At 38.7% G+C, this 25,170-nt stretch overlaps 1 protein-coding gene across 1 annotated transcript in view; it reads right to left on the bottom strand.

The window, feature by feature from the left end:
* The window catches only part of DMD (dystrophin), a 4,487,195-nt gene that overhangs the window by 3,147,852 nt on the left and 1,314,173 nt on the right, over positions 1-25,170 (bottom strand). Inside the window, exon 9 of the mRNA XM_053707599.1 lies at positions 21,559-21,696. Coding sequence (XP_053563574.1) covers positions 21,559-21,696 — 138 coding nt within the window. The remainder of the gene's footprint in view (positions 1-21,558; positions 21,697-25,170) is intronic.

Genomic DNA, 25,170 nt, shown 5'->3' with positions numbered 1-25,170 from the left:
ACCAGAAAAATTCATTCCAACTCTGTAATTAAGGGTTAAACTTTTAAATCCCCAGGTAATTGTAATAATATGACAAATATCCAGAACAGACCTATTGTTGGAGTTTTAACTATTATAATGAGAGCAAAAACAAAGAAAACAAAACAGCAAAAAAATAATAAAATAAGAGAAACAAAATCCTAAATCCCCCCCCTCTTCGTCTGTCAATATTACAAGATATTTTTCCACTACACAGGATACCAATCGATAGCTAAAATTGCTAGTGTAAATTCTGTTGAATTTGAAATTGATAGGTTGTCGAGAGGGAAAGGAGGATCTTATCACATTTCTTTAAAAACTGCTTAATTTTACTAGGGGGGGGGGGGGGTAGGGGGGGTTAGAGCCTGATATTGCTCCACAGCTATTTGAAATTGAATTTCCTTTAAAAAAGCTTGGAAGCTGGGACTATGTTTATCCTTAAAAGATTTAAGAATAATTTGTCTACCAATTAAGATTGCTGAGTTGATAAGTTCTCAATTCTGAATATACCCCTCGTTACACAGTAAAATATTATAATATTTATTGATGATAATTTTAGTATCTAAAAATCTATTCAACCAGAATCCAATTTGAGACCAGAATTTTTTAACCTTGGGACATTGCCAAAAACAGAGAAGAGACATCTATATTATATTATGTACAAGTTTGACAGTTTAATTGTGCGATAAGTCATCTGTTTAACTTATTCATAAATTAAGAAATGAATGTGTAGTTTACGAGCATTTGAACTGAGTATGCTCAGAAGGATAACATTGAAAAGGTTGTGCCACATAACTTGTGCGAAATAGCATACAATCATTGTCTATGAAATCAAAGGGGTTGAATACGAAAAATGCAAAAATCCTGTGAAAAGTTGCTCATCACTATATTATTGTCCAGTATGGGGCATGCTTTACTAACATTCCACAAAGGCATTTATAAAAAAAAAAAAAAAAGCTTAGAAATAAAAAAAGTTATCCCATTTTTAAATAGATTTGCACATTTTTCAGTTTAAAAATCTTGTGACAAGTAACTTGAGGTAAGTCGGTTCAATGATCATATTATTACCCTGGAGTTAAGTGACAGCGCAGAATCTTTCCAGAGAATCATTATATTATATAAGAACCTATTCTGCTTTTTATTAAAGGTTAAATCTCGATAGCAATGTGTGGTCTGTGTTGTGAGGGTCTATTTAACTTAAAATACTATTGAGTGTATATAGGTACAATTCTCACATATTAGTCCTAAGCAACAATAAAGATTGACTCAAAGTAATGTTTCATTGTTGTATAAGGGCCCATTCTGCCTATTACCAGAGTTAGACATAAATTGTAGTGTGTAGCCTATTTTGGGCAGGAAGTTATTCCCAAAAAAATGATCAAATCGTATGATGAGTTCAGTCCCAATGGGTGTCTAGTTTTTATTGTGAAGATCGAAAAAATCTCATGTTTCGCCAACAGTCTGTCCCTATCACCCCCCCAGGGGGTATGAGAACCCTCTCTATAATTGTCCACCCAAAGGTGTCAATATTCTTGTTGTGTTCCATGACAAAGTGTTGTACCAGGGGGGTACTAGCACTCCCAATTCTGAAACTTAAGAGGTATTCCCTGATCCTTGACCTTGCCTCCCGTGTGGTGAGGCCAACATATTGTTTGCTGCACTCCACACAGGAGATAAGGTAAATCACATATGTGGATCTGCAGTTTAGGCACATGTTCTTCAGATACACCTGAACTGTTCACCTGTTTCAACCTTTTCACAGGCTACACAATTATGGCATTTAAACATCCCTTTGTGTGTAAGCCAGGATGGTTTTTGCGTTCTTTTTGTTGGGAGTTTTATAGGAGACACTAAATTGACTATTGTTTTATTGCGTCGATAGGTAAACCTTCAAGGTTTTGGTGATAAGTTGGCAAGTCCCTCATCTGCTGTAAGCATTGGGTGGCCAGTCCCTCATCTGCTGTAAGCATTGGGAGATGCTTTCTGACAATGTCACAAACTTGGGTGTATTGTTCTGAGTGGTCTGTTATAAAGAAGATACCATCCTGATTTTTAGCCTTTTTACCATCTCCAGGTTTGGGGCATAGCAGATATTTTCTGTCCAGACCCCTGACGCTCTCCAGTGCTTTATCAATGGGGTCCCTCATATAACCCCTAGTTAGGAGTCTGTTTGCTAAAAGCCTCAAACTGTGCAGGGTCTGAGCAATTACGCTTGAGATAAATGAATTGTCCCTTGACAATACCCTTGAATACACTTCTAGGGTGACAACTTTTTGCATGTAGAAGTGTATTTCCTGAAATTGGTTTTCTGTAAACCGTGGTATTTATATGTTCACCACACTTTCCAGAGAACGTAACATCTAGGTAATTAACACTTTTCCTGTTAAACTCAAGTGTAAAGCTTATGCCTAGGTCATTGTTGTTTAAGTAAATCAAAAAGAGTTGGAGTTCACTCTCCTCCCCCTCCTTCCAAATGAATAGGAGGTCATCAATGAACCTTTTACATATCACTATCTTTGAGCCAAAGGGGTTCCCACTTCCATAGATGTGGTCCTGCTCCCACCACCCCATAAATTGGTTGGTGTACGAAGGGGCAAATTTTGCCCCCTTAGCAGTCCCACAAATCTGGAAGTAGAACACCCCCTCAAACTCGAAGTAGTTATGCAATAAAAGGAATTCTGCTACTCTTATTACATATTCGCAAAAATCAGGATTATCCCCATGGTACTTGTCCATGAAGTAAGTTAAAGCTAGTAAGCCTTTGTCATGAGGTATAGAGGAGTAGAGGGACTTCACGTCCACTGTAAGCCAAAGATATCCCTCTTGCCATTCTATATTCTCCAGAATTTTGAGGATATGCATGGTATCTCTCACATGGCTCCAGAGTTTAGCTACCATTGGCTGTAAAATTGGATCTAACCACTCCGATGTATGTTCTAGTAATGAGCCGATGCCACTGACTATAGGTCTGCCTGCTATATTCTCAAGGGAATTATAGTCCTTTGGTAAGTTGTATAAAATAGGGGTCGTAGGGTTTGAAACCAGCAAGTAACTGCTGGTATCCCTATCAATATGGCCCACCTCAACACCATCATCTATAAGATTCTCAAGTTTCTTTTTAAACAAATGTGTTGGATCATATTTTAATACCCGATAGGGTGTTGTGGAGTTGTCTGAGGGCCTCATCAATAAAATAATTTTAATTCCTAACAAACACCGACCCTCCCTTGTCAGCAGCTCTAATCACCAGTGAAGTGTTGGAGCTTAGTGTTGTCAGTGCTTCCCTTTCCTTTTTTTGTTAGATTGTGGTTCTTTTTCTTATCTTGGTAATACAGCTTTGTGAGGTCAGACTCAACCCTGCTATGGAACCTCTCAATTATGGCCCCCCTACTTTGTATCGGATAATACTTAGAGGGGCATTTCAGTTTAGGTACTTTTCCAGATCCCAGACTATCATCTCCTTCATATACAGTGTTCAGTGCCTCCAGTGTTGACAAGCTGCACAGGTCCTGGAATTCCAGGCTATCCAAAGGGTTGATGGTCTGAGACTCAGTTTGACCCAACTGTGTTGTGCCTTCAACATTGGAAGTACTGTTTGCCATAGTAAAATGTTTTGTTAAAGTGATCTTTCATACAAGTCTATTCACATCTATCAGAGTATTGAAAAGATTAAAGGTTTTTGTGGGCACAAAACCAAATCCTAGGCTCAGAACCCTATTCTCCAAAGTGCTTAGTTGGTGGGTAGACAGAATAATTACTAATATCTCATTTGGATCTTCACACTAAAAACTAGACACCCATTGGGACTGAACTCATCATACGATTTGATCAATTTTTGGGAATAACTTCCTGCCCAAAATAGGCTACACACTACAATTTATGTTTAACTCAGGTAATAGGCAGAATGAGCCCTTATACAACAATAAAGCACTACTTTGAGTCCATCTTTATTGTTGCTTAGGACTAATATGTGAGAATTGTACCAATATATACTCATTAGTATTTTAAGTTAAACAGACCCTCACAACACAGGCCCCACATTGCTATTGAGATTTAACCTTTAATAAAAAGCACAATAGGTTCTTATATAATATAATGATTCTCTGGAAAGATTCTGCGCTGTCACTTCACTCCAGGGTAATAATATGATCATTGAACCAACTCGTTCTTACTGGTACACATCTTTAGGTTGAACATACAACTCCTCGCCCCCCCATATCAACCTCCTAAGTATCATTTAATGTTATAGTCAGGCTACAGATGTAGATAGTTTCCATTATTAATTACAGTCTTTTTGTTGGTTTAAGACTTGCCACAAGGGATAGTGCTCATTACTAAAATAATTTTTGACTTGAGTAGTCCCCACTGGGTACTAAGTATTGAAAACAAGACTGATAATATTATCCCCTGACTCACCAGTTTTCCTATATGGCCACTTTTCCTTGTTTCAATGATCAATAAACTTAGTTCAGCTCACTGTCTCATTTCAACATGGGAAAGTGATTTGGGGTACAGGGAGACAGTCCTGTGTGTAATATTAGAATAGGAAACCTAGGTAGTAGGAATGTTGTACCTCTTGAAAAAATACAAGAGGTTACACAAGAGTTAATTTGTTAATCATGTATATTTGGTGTTGACCAATGGAAGCCAATTACTTGTTTTAAGAGGTGGAGAACTTATCTTCGCAACTATCAGCTTTGATAACGGTTCTACGCTGAAACATGTCAGCTGGCTTAGCTGACTCCCATTTGAGCCAACTTTACACCATTGTCTTCGTTTTTTAATATGGAAATTTGGGAATAAAGTATTTGTTATTTTTGTTTTACACCGCTGCTCCGATTCATCGTTATTTTTTGTCTTTGGAAGTAGCAAGCACGGTTGACAGGGTATATCCCTACTAACGATTTCCCTATAGCCCCGTTATTGGCCTGACTGCACTTCCAGCACTGTCCAAAGAGGTTGAAGTATTCTGACAACACCCCCCACTGCACCACCTGAAGAGGGAGCAGATTGGCCAGCAGTAGAAACCGGAAGTCTCCTGTGGAAGTAATCACCTGCTCATGCAGCGGTGTTGGAAGGAGCGAATACCGGATCCTGCATCTCCCTAAGACCAGACGTATAGCGAGTGATGGGGTAAGATTTGACATGAATATAGTTGGCTACTTTGACAATTGAAAACGCTACTTTGTTGTATTTGGAACATTACACACTGTGAAGTTTTTACCTATTGTGTCTTGAGCATTATCTATTTTGGACATTAGCTTTGCATAGCTAGTTTGCATGTACAGCAACCGTGTTACAACACATACAGCACTATATATATAGACAAAGGGGAGACTTCCATGTTTTGAAAGCCTATAACACACTGCTTTTCGGCTGAACTTTATTGGGAGCAGGCAAAGCACAAGCTGTGTCACAGTGAGACTTGCTACAATATTTTTATCTGGCCGAATAATTACCTCATATGTTATTGAGGTCATGAAATGTGAGCAGGAAATTTATTGATACAATGTTTCCAATACATGTGTTTTAACAATATTTCACTATTTCTGCATTTTCTGCTTTCTTTTCATTTATTTCCATGAGAGGGATTTGGAAAGCCTACCATACTAAAGGAAGCCATGGAGTCAGAGTAAACAAACAAACAGACCACAGAGAAATCTACCAGTGCCGGATAAGAGCGCTTATTTACAGCGCATCATACTTACCTCATGTGATTGAGGTAACACATTGTAAGTAGGAATTTTAGAAGGTAAAGTCTGGACTCTGATCGCACCAGTTGGCTCATTTTAGGTTGTGCACATCATATATGAATATTTGTCACATACATTTAGACTATTTGTAGATCTGTCCAACTATACATGGTTTTCTCATACTGTCCTATGTAAATGTACATTGTATATTTATATTCAGAAATAGTGCTTGTGAACCTATTAACCTCTTTCTTTCCATTTTTGTAAAGTTTTCTTCTGATAATATTCTTTAAGGCATCAGCAGCATATTTCTGTTTTCTTTAGTTTGGATCTCTGTGACTCTGTTTCCCCTTATTTTGCGCCTATTTTGCTCTCCTTTCTGTACCATATATATGTGTGTCTGCATATGTACAGTGTGTATATATATATATATATATATATATGTGTATTTATATATGTATATATGTATGTATATATATATGTGTGTATTTATATATGCATATATGTATGTATTTATAGATATATATTTAAAAAAGAATCATATTATAACATTGGAATGTACAATAATTAGAACTACATTCAGTTTCAGCTCTGTAGGTCTAACACACGTCGGGTTAGCACAAAAGCAATGTGTTAGGTTTTTAAAAAGTGTGCTCCATTGAAGTCTAAGGGAGAAGTTAACGTTGTTGCGGTATCCGAAGTCCTGAAGTTAGCACGCATTGGGTTTTGCTCTTGTGCTAACTTTTTACTTTCTAGTTGTAAAACGCACGCTAACCCACCCACGTTAAAAGTTTAGTTTTGTGGTTTTAGCACGCGAGCGAAAAAATATTTGTATAACTTTTAGCATAGATTTTTTTAACACAATTTAAACAAATCCAGCCTGTGTACTTTATATGCATGAAGAGTACTTTATAACTGAGATATTTGCAGTCTACATGACTATATACTAGATATGCTTCTTCTACATATCATTTAATGTAATGATGTAAATTACAAGCTAAAGTATAAGCTGACAATGGAAATGCTTTCCCTGTCATCTTTTTAATTTATAGGCAAATCATCAAATTAAAATGACTTTGCTAGGCTGGTACAGTTCTAATTACCCTTCCTACTTACGTTTTTTTTTTTATTTATTAAAACCAAGTCAGCCACCTCCACAAAACAATATAATTAAAAGCCATCATGGAACCAAAAGGGCCTTGTGTTTTTTATTCTATTTTTTAATTAGTATCCCCTTTAATCTTTTATTTTAAATTAAATCAGTTGTGGATGCTTAGCAAAACAGTTGTATTCTGCAATGACAAATCAAATGAGGCATGATATATCTCACACAGCAGTTAGAGCACATACTTTTGAGTTAATGTTACAGAACTTTATGTTAGCTTATTATACTTTTGTCAGCCATATTAAAGGTAGATTAAACTGCTAAGCACAACTACTCTAGCATGGTCACTATGCCTACAGCTCTATCCAAACCTGCTCTCCTATTTAAACCTCTTGCAGATGCCATTTGGTGATGCTCCCACTTTCCTACTAGGCACACAGTTAGTATTCATTAATCAGTTGATATTTTATGATATATATATATATATAAAAGCATACATATTTTCATTTAAGAGTTATCATGGCAGGTTTCAATGTTCACATACCATTTCAGCTAAACAAATTAATCTTTTTGATATGCTCATCCAATACAGCACCAGAAAATATACTAGTGCCAGAAAAGCAAGGCTACATTTAAAGTGACATTTAAGTAATGTTTTATATATTATAACTATTCACCATATTGCTACAGATTCTGCATACAAAATATATTTTTTAAATAATGCATTTTGACATTACAATCTCTTGAATGTTGCTTGTCTTGCTTGCTTTATTTTCTATTTAATGTAGGATTTGCTCCAGCCTCTGAATTTTCTGAGCTAATTGTCATTTTTTTAAGGGGAATTATATATATATTTTTTAAAAAAAAATATTTTTATTGAGGTTATAAACAATAACAGGCAAATTGCAGAATACAAAATTGAGTCATCATGAGCACATAATAAGAAAACATTTATCAGCTCGTAGAAATATATTTGTCAATGAAATTCAAATTCCTGCCATATATGATGTTTTTACAGGTCGTTCTAAGTAGAAACTTTAATTGCCTACAGAGAAAGGTAAACAAACCTAATTATCTGTAGTGATAATGAAAATATATATTGTACCCCTGACAACACTTGGTGGCCACTGTTGGACCTGCTAAACTCAGTATGAGTAGTAAAGGATTACTAAGGGCCGGTAGATCGGGGTTAATCTCATGTTATATATCTCCTCAAACTTAGATTAGATTACTGGTGGAAAGTTATCCCCAAATAATGTACAAAGCCTCTCATTGTTACATGTATCTAAAGGGGATTTTCATGGGAGATTAGGTAAAGTAAGGTTTTCGTGTGATGCATTTTCCAGTGCTCACTAAGGCCTAGATTTGGAGTTCGGCGGTAGCCGTCAAAACCAGCGTTAGAGGCTCCTAACGCTGGTTTTGGCCGCCCGCTGGTATTTGGAGTCAGTGATTAAAGGGTCTAACGCTCACTTTGCAGCCGCGACTTTTCCATACCGCAGATCCCCCTACGCCATTTGCGTAGCCTATCTTTTCAATGGGATCTTTCTAACGCTGGTATTTAGAGTCGTTTCTGCAGTGAGCGTTAGAGCTCTAACGACAAGATTCCAGCCGCCTGAAAATAGCAGGAGTTAAGAGCTTTCTGGCTAACGCCGGTTCATAAAGCTCTTAACTACTGTACCCTAAAGTACACTAACACCCATAAACTACCTATGTACCCCTAAACCGAGCTCCCCCCACATCGCCGACACTCGATTAAAATTTTTAACCCCTAATCTGCCGACCGCCACCTACGTTATACTTATGTACCCCTAATCTGCTGCCCCTAACCCCGCCGACCCCTATATTACATTTATTAACCCCTAATCTGCCCCCCACAACATCGCCGCCAGCTACTTAAAATAATTAACCCCTAATCTTCCGACCGCAAAGCGCCGCCACCTACGTTATCCCTATGTACCCCTAATCTGCTGCCCCTAACATCGCCGACCCCTATATTATATTTATTAACCCCTAATCTGCCCCCCACAACGTCGCCGACACCTACCTACACTTATTAACCCCTAATCTGCCGAGCGGACCTGAGCGCTACTATAATAAAGTTATTAACCCCTAATCCGCCTCACTAACCCTATCATAAATAGTATTAACCCCTAATCTGCCCTCCCTAACATCGCCGACACCTACCTTCAATTATTAACCCCTAATCTTCCGATCGGAGCTCACCGCTATTCTAATAAATGTATTAACCCCTAAAGCTAAGTCTAACCCTAACACTAACACCCCCCTAAGTTAAATATAATTTACATCTAACGAAATAAATTAACTCTTATTAAATAAATTATTCCTATTTAAAGATAAATACTTACCTGTAAAATAAACCCTAATATAGCTACAATATAAATTATAATTATATTATAGCTATTTTAGGATTTATATTTATTTTACAGGCAACTTTGTATTTATTTTAACTAGGTACAATAGCTATTAAATAGTTAAGAACTATTTAATAGCTACCTAGTTAAAATAATTACTAATTTACCTGTAAAATAAATCCTAACCTAAGTTATAATTAAACCTAACACTACCCTATCAATAAAATAATTAAATAAACCACCTACAATTACCTACAATTAACCTAACACTACACTATCAATAAATTAATTAAACACAATTCCTACCAATAAATACAATTAAATAAACTAGCTAAAGTACAAAAAATAAAAAAGAACTAAGTTACAGAAAATAAAAAAATATTTACAAACATAAGAAATATATTACAACAATTTTAAACTAATTACACCTACTCTAAGCCCCCTAATAAAATAACAAAGCCCCCCAAAATAAAAAATTCCCTACCCTATTCTAAATTAAAAAAGTTACAAGCTCTTTTACCTTACCAGCCCTGAACAGGGCCCTTTGCGGGGCATGCCCCAAGAAGTTCAGCTCTTTTGCCTGTAAAACAAAACATACAATACCCCCCCCCCAACATTACAACCCACCACCCACATACCCCTAATCTAACCCAAACCCCCCTTAAATAAACCTAACACTAATCCCCTGAAGATCTTCCTACCTTGTCTTCACCATCCAGGTATCACCGATCGGTCCTGGCTCCAAGATCTTCATCCAACCCAAGCGGGGGCTAGACATCCACTGAAGAAGTCCAGAAGAGGGTCCAAAGTCTTCCTCCTATCCGGCAAGAAGAGGACATCCGGACCGGCAAACATCTTCATCCAAGCGGCATCTTCGATCTTCTTCCATCCGGTGCGGAGCGGGTCCATGTTGAAGCAGGCGACGCGGATCCATCCTCTTCTTCCGATGTCTCCCGACGAATGACGGTTCCTTTAAGGGACGTCATCCAAGATGGCGTCCCTCGAATTCCGATTGGCTGATAGGATTCTATCAGCCAATCGGAATTAAGGTAGGAATTTTCTGATTGGCTGATGGAATCAGCCAATCAGAATCTAGTTCAATCCGATTGGCCGATCCAATCAGCCAATCAGATTGAGCTCGCATTCTATTGGCTGTTCCGATCAGCCAATAGAATGCGAGCTCAATCTGATTGGCTGATTGGATCAGCCAATCGGATTGAACTTGATTCTGATTGGCTGATTCCATCAGCCAATCAGAAAATTCCTACCTTAATTCCGATTGGCTGATAGAATCCTATCAGCCAATCGGAATTCGAGGGACGCCATCTTGGATGACGTCCCTTAAAGGAACCGTCATTCGTCGGGAGACATCGGAAGAAGAGGATGGATCCGCGTCGCCTGCTTCAACATGGACCCGCTCCGCACCGGATGGAAGAAGATCGAAGATGCCGCTTGGATGAAGATGTTTGCCGGTCCGGATGTCCTCTTCTTGCCGGATAGGAGGAAGACTTTGGACCCTCTTCTGGACTTCTTCAGTGGATGTCTAGCCCCCGCTTGGGTTGGATGAAGATCTTGGAGCCAGGACCGATCGGTGATACCTGGATGGTGAAGACAAGGTAGGAAGATCTTCAGGGGATTAGTGTTAGGTTTATTTAAGGGGGGTTTGGGTTAGATTAGGGGTATGTGGGTGGTGGGTTGTAATGTTGGGGGGGGGTATTGTATGTTTTGTTTTACAGGCAAAAGAGCTGAACTTCTTGGGGCATGCCCCGCAAAGGGCCCTGTTCAGGGCTGGTAAGGTAAAAGAGCTTGTAACTTTTTTAATTTAGAATAGGGTAGGGAATTTTTTATTTTGGGGGGCTTTGTTATTTTATTAGGGGGCTTAGAGTAGGTGTAATTAGTTTAAAATTGTTGTAATATATTTCTTATGTTTGTAAATATTTTTTTATTTTCTGTAACTTAGTTCTTTTTTATTTTTTGTACTTTAGCTAGTTTATTTAATTGTATTTATTGGTAGGAATTGTGTTTAATTAATTTATTGATAGTGTAGTGTTAGGTTAATTGTAGGTAATTGTAGGTGGTTTATTTAATTATTTTATTGATAGGGTAGTGTTAGGTTTAATTATAACTTAGGTTAGGATTTATTTTACAGGTAAATTAGTAATTATTTTAACTAGGTAGCTATTAAATAGTTCTTAACTATTTAATAGCTATTGTACCTAGTTAAAATAAATACAAAGTTGCCTGTAAAATAAATATAAATCCTAAAATAGCTATAATATAATTATAATTTATATTGTAGCTATATTAGGGTTTATTTTACAGGTAAGTATTTATCTTTAAATAGGAATAATTTATTTAATAAGAGTTAATTTATTTCGTTAGATGTAAATTATATTTAACTTAGGGGGGTGTTAGTGTTAGGGTTAGACTTAGCTTTAGGGGTTAATACATTTATTAGAATAGCGGTGAGCTCCGATCGGAAGATTAGGGGTTAATAATTGAAGGTAGGTGTCGGCGATGTTAGGGAGGGCAGATTAGGGGTTAATACTATTTATGATAGGGTTAGTGAGGCGGATTAGGGGTTAATAACTTTATTATAGTAGCGCTCAGGTCCGCTCGGCAGATTAGGGGTTAATAAGTGTAGGTAGGTGTCGGCGACGTTGTGGGGGGCAGATTAGGGGTTAATAAATATAATATAGGGGTCGGCGATGTTAGGGCAGCAGATTAGGGGTACATAGGGATAACGTAGGTTGCGGCGGTTTACGGAGCGGCAGATTAGGGGTTAAAAGTGTAATGCAGGGGTCAGCGATAGCGGGGGCGGCAGATTAGGGGTTAATAAGTGTAAGGCTAGGGGTGTTTAGACTCGGGGTACATGTTAGAGTGTTAGGTGCAGACGTAGGAAGTGTTTCCCCATAGGAAACAATGGGGCTGCGTTAGGAGCTGAACGCTGCTTTTTTGCAGGTGTTAGGTTTTTTTTCAGCTCAAACAGCCCCATTGTTTCCTATGGGAGAATCGTGCACGAGCACGTTTTTGAGGCCGGCCGCGTCCGTAAGCAACTCTGGTATCGAGAGTTGCATTTGCGGTAAAAATGCCCTACGCTCCTTTTTTGGAGCCTAACGCAGCATTTGTTTTAACTCTCGATACCAGAGTTAAATTTATGGTGCGGCCAGAAAAAAGCCCGCGGAGCGTTAACAGCCCTTTTACCGCCAAACTCCAAATCTAGGCCTTAGTAAGCAATAGGTGTATGGGGGGGATGTTAGGTTGGCAGATGAATGAAATGGAGGTTATTATGACTGCTTGGTATAAAAGTTGTAATGTATTATTTAAGGCAAATAAACGCTGCCCCTCTGGTAATAAGACGTGTAGAAAGCAGATTCAAACACTTTCCAGTTTTGAATAGCACAACGAGTAGGGATCTAGGTGCCTAGAGAGTAACTTTTAAATAGAGCCTTGATAGCGATATATAGTAGATCTCAAAGCCAGATCTATAAAACTTGTACATATAAATGCTCGGTATATAAGAGATATGACATAAACCACTAGATGTATGCAAGTTAAGCCCATGTTGCTGTCTCGGCCGCAGACAGCCCCGAAGACATCATTCAAAATAGTGAAGGTTACCTTACAAGCTGCATGTGATTACCTGATCAAATACCCCGATACCATGGCTATAGATCTACTCTCTCCCTTATTACAATTAGTATATATGGTACATAACAGGCATCCTATTGTTTGAATCCGTATAGTAATAACAGAACCTAGATTATTATAATTGGGTATAGTTACATACATATAGCAGTGTATATTCCAGCTCAGCTAGTCATGGTATACACACACATAGAAAAATTCTTGCATACCCACATATAAACATGTATGAAATATAAAGCTACACTTTTATATCAAATATAGGGAGCTACCTTGTTATGTAGAACTGGATACACCAATATAGTTAGGACCTAGGGGGGTATAAATAACATAGGAAATTGTGCATAGACATTTCAAGTCTGTAGGAGCCAGATCAATATCAGTGTGTAGGAGATGTAGCTGTAGACAGTTACCTCCAATTATAGTGTATGCTCAAATTGTGAAAATATAGGCTGCTTCTTCTGTAGCGGTTACTCAGATATATGGAACAATACCTATTCTAAGGACTTAGCTGTAAGCTCTCCTTCTTGGGTGTAGAAGAGTATAACACAGTAGAATATGTCAACATGGTAATAACATATGCATTTCAATTGAAGCCTGTGAGAGGAATCTGAAATGCTATAGGCATGTGCTTAGCTTATAATAGAATATAGATAGCTAGATTAACAGGGAAATGTTTGTATTCCTACATACAAACATGTAAGAAATATAAAGCTACACTTATATATCAAATACAAGGAGCTATCTTGCTATGTAGAACTGAATACATCAATATAATGAGGACCTATAGGGGTTGTGATGAGAGCAGGATGTGATGTCACTAGTATGTGGGCGGGGCTTAGGTCCGGTGTCTGTGTCGCAGTTAGTTTAGTACAACCAACCTGACTAGATGTGTATTGTTATGCTCTGCAATAAAATAGAGTTGTACCATCATTGCTGTGTCCTGCATATGTCCTGCATCTCATGACATGGTGTCAGAAGTTCTGGACTGCGCTTCTGTTCCTGATCGATTGCAATGTCAAAGTTTACCCCACCTGAGCCTTTTGACTTTTCTCAGCCTGCAGCTTGGCCCACATGTCGTCAGCGGTTTCAGCGCTTCAGGATTGCATCCAAACTGAACAAGGAGAGTGGTGAAGTACAAGTTAATTCTCTTTAATACTCCATGGGGAAAGATGTAGAGCCAGTGTTCAATGCTTTTACTTTCCAAGAAGGGGAAGAAGTTAACTTTGATATAGTTAAAGATAAACTCAGTGCCCACTTTGTGCCCAAAAGAAATTTGATTCATGAGAGAGCTTGTTTTCACAAACGTAATCAGCGTGTGGGAGAATCTGTGGAGTCATTTGTGCGCAGCCTGTATGAATTAGCTGAATTCTGTGAGTTTGGTGTTGCTAAAGAAGAGCAAATCAGAGACAGAATAGTTATTGGAATTGCAGATGCTGAAATCTCCCTGAAGCTGCAGTTAGAGCCTGATTTAACATTAGACGGGGCTATTAGGATGGCCCGCCAGAGTGAACTGGTGAAAAAGCAAAGTGCTGATCTGAGGTCTGAGAGTATTGTGGATGAAGTGCAACAGTCTAGGAAAATTACTAGTGAAAGGCACAGTGTGAGCGGTAGATCTAAAGTACTGGAAAGGACTAGAAGTGGATGGGCGCAACATGGCCGATGCACGCGGTGCTACCGGGCTCATGATCAGAGTGCTATATGCCCGGCCAGAGATAAAAGATGCAGAAAATGTAACAGAATAGGCCATTTTGAAGTGGTGTGTAAAACTGAATACATTAAGGAGATGCAGGTGGACAGTGACCAGGAGGGTCAGGAAGTGTCTTTTGTGGGGTCTGTTGTGGAACGGACAAGCTCAGAGGAAGATTGGAAAGTTACTTTTACTGTAATGGGAGCCAAAGTTGATTTTAAGATTGACACAGGAGCAGATATCACTGTAATGTCTTTTGCTGAATTCATGAAACTGCCTCGACAGCCCCAGCTGGCGAAGGTTACTACAAATGTCCATAGTCCCAGTGGCCATATTGATTGTGTGTTGTGAAATTTCTTGCCAGCTGTGAGTACAAACAAAGGAAGTTCACCATGTGGGTGCATGTGATCCGAGGTCAGTGTGTTAACAGTTTATTGAGCAGAAAAGCAGCTTGTGACTTGGGCCTCGTGGCCAGAGTGAATGAGATCTCTGAAGATATGTTTGGCAAGTTGGGCCTACTGAACTGCAAACCTGTCCGTATAGCACTTAAAAGTGATGCAGTCCCATACAGTATTTCTATTCCTCGTAGAATTCCGTTCCCGCTCATGCCTCAAGTGGAGAAAGAGCTCATGCGCATGAAGTCTATGGGGTTATTGAAGAGGTTGTTGAAGCAACTGATTGGTGTGCCCCTATTGTTCCAGTTGCAAAGAAAAACGGAAAGGTGCGCATCTGTGTGGACCTGAAAAGGTTGAATGAGGCAGTGAAGAGGGAGAGATTTGTGCTGCTGATATTGGAAGATATAGCCCCGAAGTTGGCTGGGGCGAAGTTCTTTTCCACATTAGACGCTTCTAGCGGCTTTTGGCAGATCCCCCTGGATCCAAAGTGCCGCAAACTGACTACCTTTATCACACCGGTAGGTCGGTTCTGCTTCTGCAGACTCCCCTTTGGGATATCCTCCGCTCCTGAAATCTTTCAAAGGGAAATGAGTTCTCTCCTGAGTGGCCACGTGGGCACAGCAGTCGTCATGGACGACATTCTAGTGTATGGGTCTACAGTGGAGGAGCATGATCAGCGTTTGAATTGTGTACTGCAGAATATCAAAGAGTCTGGGCTGAAGCTGAATAAAGAAAACTGTCATTTTAGGAAAACTGAATTATGCTACTTTGGGCATATCATCAACGGGATGGCATCAAGCCGGACCCCGAGAAAATTCGGGCTATTGAACAGATGAAAAGCCCTTCTGATGTACATGAGCTGAGACAGATATTGGGCCTTGTAAATTATGTGGGCAAGTTTCTTCCAGATTTATCTACAGTTTTACACCCTATCACAGAGTTGCTTAAGAAAGATGTTGCCTGGGTCTGGGGACCCTCACAAGAAAAAGCGTTCCTGCATGCTAAGTCCCTGCTGGGGTCTGCCCCAGTGCTGGGGTTCTACGACCCTTCAAAAAAGACTGTGGTTAGTGCGGATGCAAGCAGTTATGGGTTGGGGGCTGCACTCCTGCAGCTGAATGACAACAAACTACAGCCCATCGCCTACTGTTCCCACACACTGACGGCTGCGGAGTCAAAATACGCTCAAATTGAGAAAGAGTGACTGGCTGCAGTTTGGGCCTGTGAGCACTTTCAGCGTTATCTAGTGGGTTTGGAGAAATTTAGTCTGGAAACTGACCACAAACCGCTAGTCCCTCTAATCAATTCTTATGACATTGACAAAACACCCTTGAGATGCCAGAGACTTTTAATGAGACTGCTCAGGTTCAATGTTCAGGCAGTGCATGTGCCGGGGAAACAACTGGTTGTGGCAGATACACTATCCAGGCTCCCGCTGGCTGCTGCTGAAGAATCCTCCACGGAATCGGATGTGAAAGTGTATGTTGATTCAGTTCTGGCCTCTAAGTCCATTTCTTCAAGGAAACTGGAAGAGATAAAGAAAGAGACATATTTGGACACAGATCTGCAAGAAGTTATAAGGTACATAAAAGATGGCTGGCCCGAGAGCCGGGCAGCCTGGATGTCTTTAAATGCTTACCAGCCAGAGAGGTCGCAGCTCACGGAGCTGGAGGGGTTGGTGCTGTTCCAAGACCGCATTGTAATTCCTGTCAGCATGAGGAAGGAGATGTTAAACAGGATTCACGATGGCCACTTAGGCATTACAAAGTGCAGAGAAAGGGCAGCTACAGCTGTGTGATGGCCTGGGATCAGCTCCGACATTGCAAATCACGTGTCTAAATGTGCCTTTTGCCGGGAACGCCGACCTATTCAGAGAAGGGAGCCCTTAATGTCTACTCCGCTGCCTGCGGGGCCGTGGCAGAAAATAGCTGCTAATTTGTGTGAACTGCACAGGAAAAAGTTTCTTGTTGTGATCGACTACTATTCCAGGTATTTGGAAATTGCACCCATGAATGATATCACAAGTCAGGCCGTTATCATTCGCCTGAAGAGCTTGTTCGCCCGCTGGGGCATTCCAATGGAGCTGGTGAGTGATAATGGTATGCAGTTCGCTTCTACAGAGTTCAGTGCTTTCAGCAGGGAATATGATTTTGTACATTCCACGTCAAGTCCACATTATCCGCAGGCCAACGGAATGGCTGAAAGGGCAGCTCAAACAACAAAATTCATTCTAAAGCAATCTGAGCCGTACCTAGCCCTCTTGTCATACAGGGCGACGCCCATTCAAGCCACCGGGTTTAGCCTGGCACAGCTGATGCTGGGACGCCAGATTCACACCACTTTACCCTCAGTGGGTGTCTTCAAGCCGCCTGGCCCTGTTCCTCGGGACGAAGTCCTTAGGAGGGATGAAGAGGCCAAAAAGGGTTATCGTTTCTTCTACGACAGGAGACATTCTGTCAGGCCTTTACAGGAACTGAAAGTGGGCCAAAGTGTCAGAATTAAACTGGATGATGAGAAGAAATGGAAGACGCCTGCTACGGTAGTGGGCCGCTCTCCAGAACCAAGGTCTTACACAGTCCTTACAGAGGGAGGGACGGTTACACGCCGTAACCGAAGACATCTTCAGCCTGTACCTGAGAGTCTGGAACCGGATACCTCAGTACCACCGCCAGTGGGATCCCCTGTTCTAAGAGAGGTGCCTTCCCCTCAGCAAGATCACAGCGGGGATATATCTTTGCCTCCAGCAGACTCTTGTTCACCATCTTCTGTATCAGAGGACAGTTCATGCAAAGTTACATCAAGCGGAAGAGTGGTGAAACTTCCGGCCCGATACAGGGACTGACTTTAGCTAGAACAGTGACCGGAAGTATGGGCAGAATAATCCCATGGTCACTGTGGACTAGGGTAGTCTACCCCGATGTCCAAGTCAGGATGTAATTTATTTGTTCATGTTTTCTAATTCTGTTTTTATAATGTTCAAAAACAAAATGTTGTTGTATACCCTGTTGGTGTACCTTGTTATTTATTATATGCAAATGTATGCTTTGCCTTTGAAAAAGGGGAAGATGTGATGAGAGCAGGATGTGATGTCAATAGTATGTGGGCGGGGCTTAGGTCCGGTGTCTGTGTCGCAGTTAGTTTAGTACAACCAACCTGACTAGATGTGTATTGTTATGCTCTGCAATAAAATAGAGTTGTACCATCATTGCTGTGTCCTGCATATGTCCTGCATCTCATGACAGGGGTATTAATAACATAGAAAATTGTGGCATAGTCATTTCATGTCTGCAGGAGTCATATCTATATCAGTGTGTACAATATATAGCTGCAGACAGTTACCTTCAGTTATGAATGTTGGAAGAATATAAATTCTGTTTAGTGTAACATATAGTGTATGTTCTGTTAGTAAAAATATAGGCTGCTTCTTCTGTAGCGGTTACTCAGATATATGGAAAGATACCTATACTGGGGTCTTAGCTGTAAGCGCTCCTTCGTAAGTGTAAAGGAGTATAACACAATAGATTTAGCCAAAATGTTAATAACATATGCATTCCAATTAAAGTCTGTGAGAGGAATGAGAGATACACTAGGCATGTACAAAGCTTATACTAGAATATAAAGATCTAAACCAACAAATACAATATGAACCAGTTAAATGCAAACTAAATTGTAAGTCTTATTAATATCAGTGAACCTGGCGTTGTCGACCCCTCAGTCTTCATGTGGCCAGGTAGGTATAAGGCAGTAGTTTCGGAATTTCTGCCAAGTGGGGCATGAATTCTTATCCCACACCGGCCCTCCCAATCCGCTGTCTCAGGGAGGGGGCATGGGGCTTGGTTAGGTGGTGTAAAACTGCCTCCTTATCGCCCTGGTGATGAGATTCCTGTTATAGACCCAGATTAACATAACGGTCCCAATTAGATAGAGCCCCCACAGATTTATCTATAGTGGCCAGCTTGGTAGGGATCTGAGATACACTGATCAAGTTGTTAGGGTTCTTGGCCCTTGGTTTCTTCCCGGACGTAAGATGGGTCCACATATACCATAGATCGCCATTTTCCTCTGCCAGATTACTTATTTTCGAGATCCGTACCCAAGTATCGAACGCCTCCCACGAGATCAGATTGTTCCTTATGGGCTCGTTGCAGCCAGCGTCATGCTATAGTTTGTCCTCTGTTATCCGGATCTCTGGGGCGTCACATGCAGCATCGTGCTGTAGCTTGTCCTCTGTTATCCAGATCTCTGGGGCTAGTTTCACAAGGTCGGTTGACCGTATCCTCTCAGAATGCGGTAGTTGTTGTTGAAAAGCAAGACTTCTAAGCATGTTCCCCTCAAACTCGTCAAAGAGGCCTTGTAGCGTATGCAAGATATCTTCCATGACGTAGGTAGTTTAGTCTGACCGCTCAGGCAGCAATGCCAAAAAACTCTCTCAGCAGCGGTAGATTTTTATGGAAGAGCATAAGTCGGCTAAAAGTTTGAGGTCATAGTCTCAAATTCTTTTAGTGTGTTAGCAGTATATACAAGTACCAAAATTTGAGTGATTAGTTTTGTATTGTAAATTAAAGTCATTAGCTCCTCCATAACATGTCGCTTCCAGTGGAATTATATTTTGAGTTTAATTTCCCTTTAATAGCAGACCACTCACAATGTTGAGGTCTGAATTAATTACATGTGTAAAGATGTCAGTGAGAACACCTGAGAGAATTTCCTCAGCTACAATGTTCATAAGGGAATGTGCCAACATTATAAATATTCTTTAAACATAGCAGTGTTATGTTACTCTGTATAATATGACATATTTATATTAGAATGTTTTATATTTTTTGCTTACAAATGTGAAAACATTATGACATTTAATTAACAATGGGTAAATTCATTTCAAATTATTAACGGTCAGGTATCCAGATTGGGGAAGTAAATAATTAGGCCATCAGTGTTGTAAATTTTAGTGGAGGTAATACAATATGACTTCTTCATTAATTAATTAATTCATTTAATTAATTATTATTATTATTATTATTATTATTATTATTATTATTATTATTATTATACATAATACACTGATATTTAAATTTTGTAATTGTTAAATATCTATGCAATTGAAGCTTTTATTTGGCAGTAATGATTGAGTTACTAAAATGTGAACATGGGACATTTTTAAAATGGCCATAAGAGGATTTCTAAAAACAAAACAAAACCCACTCTACCTTGATTCATGACATAGCATGGTAGTTCTAGCTTAAAGGGACACTCAAGTCAAAATAAACGTAAATGATTTAGAAAGAGCATGCAGTGTTAAGACACTTTCCAATATACTTCCATTATCAAATTTTGCCCAGTCTTTTTATATTCACACTTTCTAGGGAACAAGATCATACTGAGCATGTGCATAAGCTCACAGGGTATACGAATACTAGTGTGTGATTGGCTAAAGTCTGTCACATGATACAGGGAGTCAGACAATGGGAGAAAAAATAATATTTCAGAAAAAAAATTGCTTTGTCTTTTTATTATGTACTTGTTAATTATGCAATTCTACTGCATTGTGTAGTCCTTTAAATTAATGCAAAAGGAAGAAATAGGTCTAAATATTAGATATGTGCATGGCAAAAAAATTTGGTTCAGTTCGGATCGATTCGGAATTTTTCAAATTTTGGATCCGACCGATTCGAATTTGGAGAAATTTGAATCGATTCGGTTCGGATTCATTTCGGATTCATTCGGATTCGAAGAAATTCAGCTGGAATCGGTTTGATTCAGTTCGGTTCGGAAATTCGGAATTTCGGTAAGTGTTAGGTGGAATTAGACTAGTATTATGTACAGTATATTAGGTGTAACCCATAGCAGAGTGATATAACCTAATATACTGTACATTACTAGTGTAATCCATGGCCAGCCGAAGCTACCGAATATATCCGAATAAATCCGAACTAATTTGGATTTATTCAGTAGATTCGGCAGTATTTTAATTCGGATCGATCCGAATCCCGAATTTTACGAATTCGGACGAATTTCCAAATCGATCCGAAACAAATCGCACATGTCTACTAAATATATTATGTTTCGATGTGGCAGAAAAAGACAGACAATTTCATTTTGGTAAGCATTAGCAAAAACCTAAAAAATATTCAAACTAATTATAAATAGTTATTTTAAAACAGAAAATGCAGAAGTTTGAGAATTTAAACAGCTAATTGTCGTTATTTTTTGTGCATTATCTCTTTTTTATATACTTTGTACGGATTGTTAGTTTGTTAAGAAATATCACAAGTATCTAAAATGTTCCATGACTCATTTTCTCAATATGTTTTCATTTTAAAATGGAAAACTTAAAAAAAAAAAGTAGATTAAAACGGTAGCTAGTCAGAAAAGTCTTTGCAATTCAAACCGTATTCAGTTGGGTCTATTCGTTGAAAGTGATGAAACCCAGTGAACAGTAGCAAATGTGTTAAAAACAGTTCTGTTTATAAGGACATAAGTTTAGATAGCACATAGCATTAAATAACAATTCTGCAACATGCAAGGTCAAAATAATTAACAAAACACATTTTGTTTTTTAAAAAGCGATCAACGTATGCAACAGTGAACGTTATAGCAGTAATAAACATTTTAGAATTGGTTTGGTAGTAAAATATTGACAGACCTGTGGAGGGAATGGCCTCCTTTTTTGGTCAGGGTACATGACATAAGCAGCTTGTGTGTAGGCATAGCTTTTGAAGCGAGGTTTAGAAGGAGGAGGTGAAGGGCTGTGCACACTTCCCTGTGCTACATTGACAGTAATCTGAGAAGAAGAGAGGAAAAGGACAAAGACACACAGATTGAGAAGCACATAGAAAACAAGAATATTAATTGTTAGTGCTTCTAATATCTAGATGTTAATAAATGTATTTAATACAAAAACATATAATAAAAAAATAAATTACAAATATAACCCAAACTATATTTACCAGCCTAACACCTGTTTAGTATTGCTTGCACATGTGATGATAGTTAAAAGAATACAAGATATTGTCAAAATGTAGGACATTTCCATCTGATTTATTCACTGCAAAACATAATTTAAAACTCAACACTCAGAATAAATTGATACTTGTGTTTTATATCAGTTTGCAGAATGTTGCATATTTGGCTAATTTAAGAAAAGAAGCATTGAATTGCATGTTAGAAAATTCTTACTTAGCATACGTATTTTCTCTGTCTTTCTCTATTCAATGTATGTTTGATGATTTCCTTATGAAAATATTGATATTGCTCTATATCTTAATTAACCATATTTTAAAATGAATCTAGTGCGATTATTTTTTCTTTAAGGAAGCTCTTTCAAGTGTTTACTACCTTAAAGTGAAAGTAAATCCTAAAGCTCCTTTATTTGATTCAATCGATCACCGTTTTTACCTTTTACAGCAGCCCACGGCAAAAAAAAAATTGGCTAAGAGGTGACGTTTTCACCTCTTAGCCAATAGTCGTGCGGTAAATCCGGCTCCCATAGGCGCCAAGCCGGATTTACCGCACGGCTATTGGCTAAGAGGTGTAAACGGCACCTCTTAGCCAAATTTTTTTTGCCGTGGGCTGCTGTAAAAGGTAAAAACGGTGATCGATTGAATCATATAAAGGAGCTTTCTACATTAAGTATCTTATGCTTCATGAATGAAAGTCCCCTTTATTTGTTTCAATAGTAAATCCTAGCGGTTATAGAACGCTAGGATTTACTTTCACTTTAAGGTAGTAAACACTTGAATGAAAGTCCCCTTTATTTGTTTCAATAGTAAATCTTAGCGTTTGTAAAACGCTAGGATTTACTTTCACTTTAATATTAAATAAGCAATGCTTCTATATATATATATATATATATATATATGTTTGTATGTATATCTGTGTGTATGTATATAGATATATGTATATAATATTGATAGATAGATAGATAGATTTATACACATACACACACACACACACACACACACACATATATATATATATATATATATATATATATATATATAAAGCACTGACTCAAATTCTAATTCTTTTTCTTATTATTATTATTATTATTATTATTATTATATCAAGTATAAAGTCCACTACACAGTGGAGTAAGTTCTTAGAGGAATATCTGGTAGACTGGCTTTGCTAATGGACACATCTTCCAATATCTCTGCCTTTACGGAATTTCGACCTTTCCGTGGCCAATCACGTATTGTTGCGTGCACCTCTAGATAAATCACTGGAGTGTAACATTACAGAAAGATGTATAAACCATCATCTTATCCATCGTCCTTGGATCAAAACCGTATGCAACCTTTTGCCTCAACCAGCTTTTTGCAAGCGAATACATTGTGAATTGCACAACAAATGTGGGCATTTTGCAAACGTAAAATAAATATGTACAATGTTAAAACTGGGCATCCTTAATTTAATTTGAGTGCCTTTATAAGCTCTAACTAGCCTATATAATATACTTAAAATACATTTTATAATTTGCAAAATACTACATTTTACTAAAGAGATGGCAATATTGGAGACTATTGATAGAATCAAAGGAATACAGTTGATTAAAGAAGATATCTTGCAAAATCTAAATCTGAATAATGTTGGTCTCAAAACAAAATACTAAATATTTACTATGATTTATTTTGCTATAAACACCTTTGTATATTGACATAAACATGCATCTGTTGCTGGAAGGCACCTTATGGCAGATTGTATATGAATTTCCTTCCCATCACATACATTTTTTTTTTTAATACAAAACAGTCTAATTTCCAATTGCATTATAAATTTAAAGCTAAAAAAGTGAGTTTTTGTTTTCTTTTTTCACTTCTATTAAATATTTTGTAAAAACATAAATAATAATATTTAGAAAAGTATAATGTAAGCAAAAATATAATAATTCCAACATTTGTATTACAAATTTAAAGGGGAGGGGGGTTACAATCAAAACTGAATAACATGTTCTGTTAAAAAAACAAAAACTTTTTTAATGTCCTTTTTTGGCCCACTTGCCATGTAGTTTACCCTTAAGAAATGTGGTTTTGCATTCTATTAGATTCACAACAGTGACCTGGCTCAATGCTCATATATACCGGAGCAAAAGATAATATAAAGATGCATCAAGGGACATTAAAGTCAAAATTATACTTTTAATGACTGACACAGAGCATGCAATTTTAAACAACTTTCCAACTTACTGCTGTTATCCAATTTGCTTTGTTCTTTTGGTATCTTTTGTTTAAAAATATACCCATGTAGGCTCAGGAGCAGTGATGCACTACTGGAAACTAGATACTGATTGGTGGCTGCACATATTTGGTGTCTGGGTTGTTGTAATTGGCATAAGCAATGTGTTCAGCTAGCTCCCAGTAGAACATTGCTGCTCCTTTAACAAAGGCTACCAAGAAAATTAAACAAATAATAGAAGTAAATTAGAAAGTAATTGAAAAATTGTACACTCTGGCCTCTATTTATCAAGCCGTCAACTTTCTAGCATTCGACGGCACCAATACGCTCGCCTAAGATCGCCTAACATCGCTGCCGCAGACCTGAATGCGTTCGCCAAAATTATCAAGAAAGCTGTCAAAAAGCCGCGCACAAAGTACGGTGTGATGAGCAGCGGACTGTTGTTAACTAACAGTCATCGATCACACCGCTCATCGGCTTATTCGCAGCTTTCTTGCTACCCTGTCACTAAGCACCCACACTATACTAAACTGTTTTACCCCCTATACCGCCGCTCCCGGAGCCCCCCGCATCTAAATAAAGTTATTAACCCCTAAACCGCCACTCCCGGAGCCTACCGCAACTCTAATAAAGTGTTTAACCCCTAAACCGCCACTTCCGGAGCCCACCGCCACCTACATTATATATATTAACCCCTAAACCGCCGAAGATAGAAGATGCCACCTGGATGAAGACTTCTGCCCATCTGGAGGACCTCTTCGGCCCGGTTGGATGAAGACTTCACCCGGCTTCGTTGAGGACTTAGGCCCGGTTGGGTGAAGACGTCTCAAGGTACGGTGATCTTCAGGGGTGTAGTGTTAGGTTTTATTAATGGGGGATTGGGTGGGTTTTAGAGTAGGGTTGGGTGTGTGGGTGGTGGGTTTTAATGTTGGGGGGTATTGTACTTTTTTTTACAGGTAAAAGAGCTGATTACTTTGGGGCAATGCCCTGCAAAAGGCCCTTTTTTAAGGGCTATTTGTAATTTAGTATAGGGTAGGGCTTTTTTTTATTTTGGGGGCTTTTTTATTTTATTAGGGGGATT

The sequence above is a fragment of the Bombina bombina genome, chromosome 3 (assembly GCF_027579735.1).
Source record: "Bombina bombina isolate aBomBom1 chromosome 3, aBomBom1.pri, whole genome shotgun sequence".
NCBI lineage: Eukaryota > Metazoa > Chordata > Amphibia > Anura > Bombinatoridae > Bombina > Bombina bombina.
Note: the sequence above shows the minus strand (reverse complement) of the source record. Positions and strands in the feature narration are given on the sequence as shown.